This window comes from Propithecus coquereli, unplaced genomic scaffold, assembly GCF_000956105.1.
Source record: "Propithecus coquereli isolate 6110/MARCELLA unplaced genomic scaffold, Pcoq_1.0 Scaffold16, whole genome shotgun sequence".
NCBI lineage: Eukaryota > Metazoa > Chordata > Mammalia > Primates > Indriidae > Propithecus > Propithecus coquereli.
In genome coordinates, this window is record NW_012140524.1 from 11,973,987 (window position 1) to 11,976,229 (window position 2,243).

General features: G+C 38.3%; 1 protein-coding gene across 1 annotated transcript in view; it reads left to right on the forward strand.

Moving 5' to 3' along the window:
• Positions 1 to 2,243, forward strand: part of GYS2 (glycogen synthase 2 (liver)) — a 98,725-nt gene that overhangs the window by 92,565 nt on the left and 3,917 nt on the right. The window contains exons 10-11 of the mRNA XM_012640980.1: positions 109 to 189; positions 2,130 to 2,241. Of these exons, the coding sequence (XP_012496434.1) occupies positions 109 to 189; positions 2,130 to 2,241 (193 nt within the window). The remainder of the gene's footprint in view (positions 1 to 108; positions 190 to 2,129; positions 2,242 to 2,243) is intronic.

The following is a 2,243-nucleotide window of genomic DNA, read 5'->3' on the forward strand; positions in this document are numbered from 1 at the left end:
TACATATTTCAGAACTTGGAGAATAAAGCCTTATATAATAATAACTTGGTTATTAAGATATCTAACTCTTCTGTTTTTTTAACCTGTGGATTGGCTTTCTATCGATAGTATTACCAGCATGCCCGGCACCTGACATTAAGCAGAGCTTTTCCCGATAAATTCCATGTGGATCCCATATCACCACCAACGGTAAATATTTAATATATTTTGTATTTGTTCTGAAAGCAAAATTTCAGAGTTAGCCATATGTATAGGATAAGTAGACCGTTCGTGCCATTGGAAAAGCACCTCCAAATTAAAACTCTCTCTGCCTGAATGCTTGAAACAGCTGTGATAGATAGCCATTCTTCTGGGAGTTGTTCAAAAATAAACTGGGCTGCTTTAACAGAAAGCGAATTTGCTATCCCAGGAAGTGATTAAATATAGCATGACCACTTGGCAAGAGTAAAATAGGGTAAATTCAAGCACCACGGGGAGAATTGGACTAGATGAGCATTTATGTTCCATTCGGCAGTGCCTACCAGGGAGTCTTCTTCTAAAGTTCAACTAGACATTTATGTTCATGAGATTACCATAGATCACATTCGTCATTGGATTCACTTACAAGGGGAGAAGACATGAATACAGCTTAAAGGAGGGTAGCATCAGTCATTTCTCTTTAGCGGGATTAGTCCTTGCAGCAATCTACACAGCAGTCCAAGAACTAAATGTCTTGGGCCTCTCACCCACCAAGTGATAGCTGAGGTACAAGAGGGTAAGACTCATACCATTGGCTCTGAGATCCCCCTTAGCTTAGCAGCTGCATGCCCTACAGGTGCCAATATCTTATGTAAATCTCCACAAACAAGTTTCCATGCTCCTGGAAAGAAATATGCCTGATTATAAGAATCATCATATTGAGAGAGTCCCCAAAACTCTGGCTCCCCGTCAAGTATTTATAGATCCTTCAAGTTCAGATGTAATTTCTCAATTAGGGGTCACTTTTGCCATGAAGAATTTTGCCTGATAACACAACTTGTATTCTGCCCTAGAGAAGGTGAAAGGGTTTTCTTAATCCCTCAGTCTATAAATTCCAACTCCCATGTTTATGATTCTAGCATTCAGAGAGTTGATTGCTTAGCTTATTTAGAGCTGCTCACTTCACTTGATGATAATTCAGCTATATTCATCCATTTGTCTACTTATCTACTTATTTATCTACTTATCATATCTAATAAGTACTCAGCACCTTCTGAACCAGGTCCTAATGCAGGACTCAGCTCTTTTTTTTTTTTAAATATTGCTTACAGGTAATGCATTTGAACCTTAAAATGACTGTACATGTATGACATGACAACAATGTATAAAATAGTTGAAATACAAAGTGACAAATATCTAAAACACTTTCACACATTTATCTTCCCATTCAACCGTATGCTCTCCTAGAGGGCAGGGATATATTTTTCATCTTGTTTCTTTAGTGGTAATAGGGTGCCTGCTACATAGTTGGTGATCAGTATGTGTTTATCAAACAAGTTATCTTAAGTAGAAGAGCAATTTGATTAAAATCTAGTGATGTTTTCTCATTAACTGAAATAATAGCAACTGGTAGAATTTTAGGGTCAACAAACTGGCCTGGATTCCAGAATGCCTTCTGTTGGTGGCTTTCCATGGCATGTCCAGGCTGCCCACATCCTGCAACTTTGTGGAGAAAATGTCACAGAGACAGAGACTGACAATCTCAGCTATGTAACAGGGCAGTTGAGTTGAAAGGATCTGGAGTCATCACAGATCTGGTACAAATCTTTGATTTACCACTTGAGTGCTGTGTGACCTTGTACAAGTCATTTGGACCCTCAATTGTCTTCTGTAAGAACAAATTTATCAAAGTGTTGTTAAAAGGCTAAATGAGATAACATCTATATAGCACCTGGTACATTTCAGTGCTTAATAAAGGATAGCTATGTATTTAATGACTATTTCTTGAGTTTGGTGGTACCAAAATCAAAATGAATCAAAGTTTAATAGCATCCAAACAGACCACAAAAGGTATCTAACACTTTTTTTAGTGAATGGGCATGCATAGTGTTTACATCACTGAAATCCAAGAAATCATTATAACATTTGTGTCTTATTTTTGTCTTTGGCAGACGGAAGGATTTAAATATCCCAAGCCTTCCTCGGTGCCACCCTCTCCTTCAGGGTCTCAGGGCTCCAGTCCTCAGAGCAGTGATGTGGAAGATGAAACAGATGACGAGAGATAC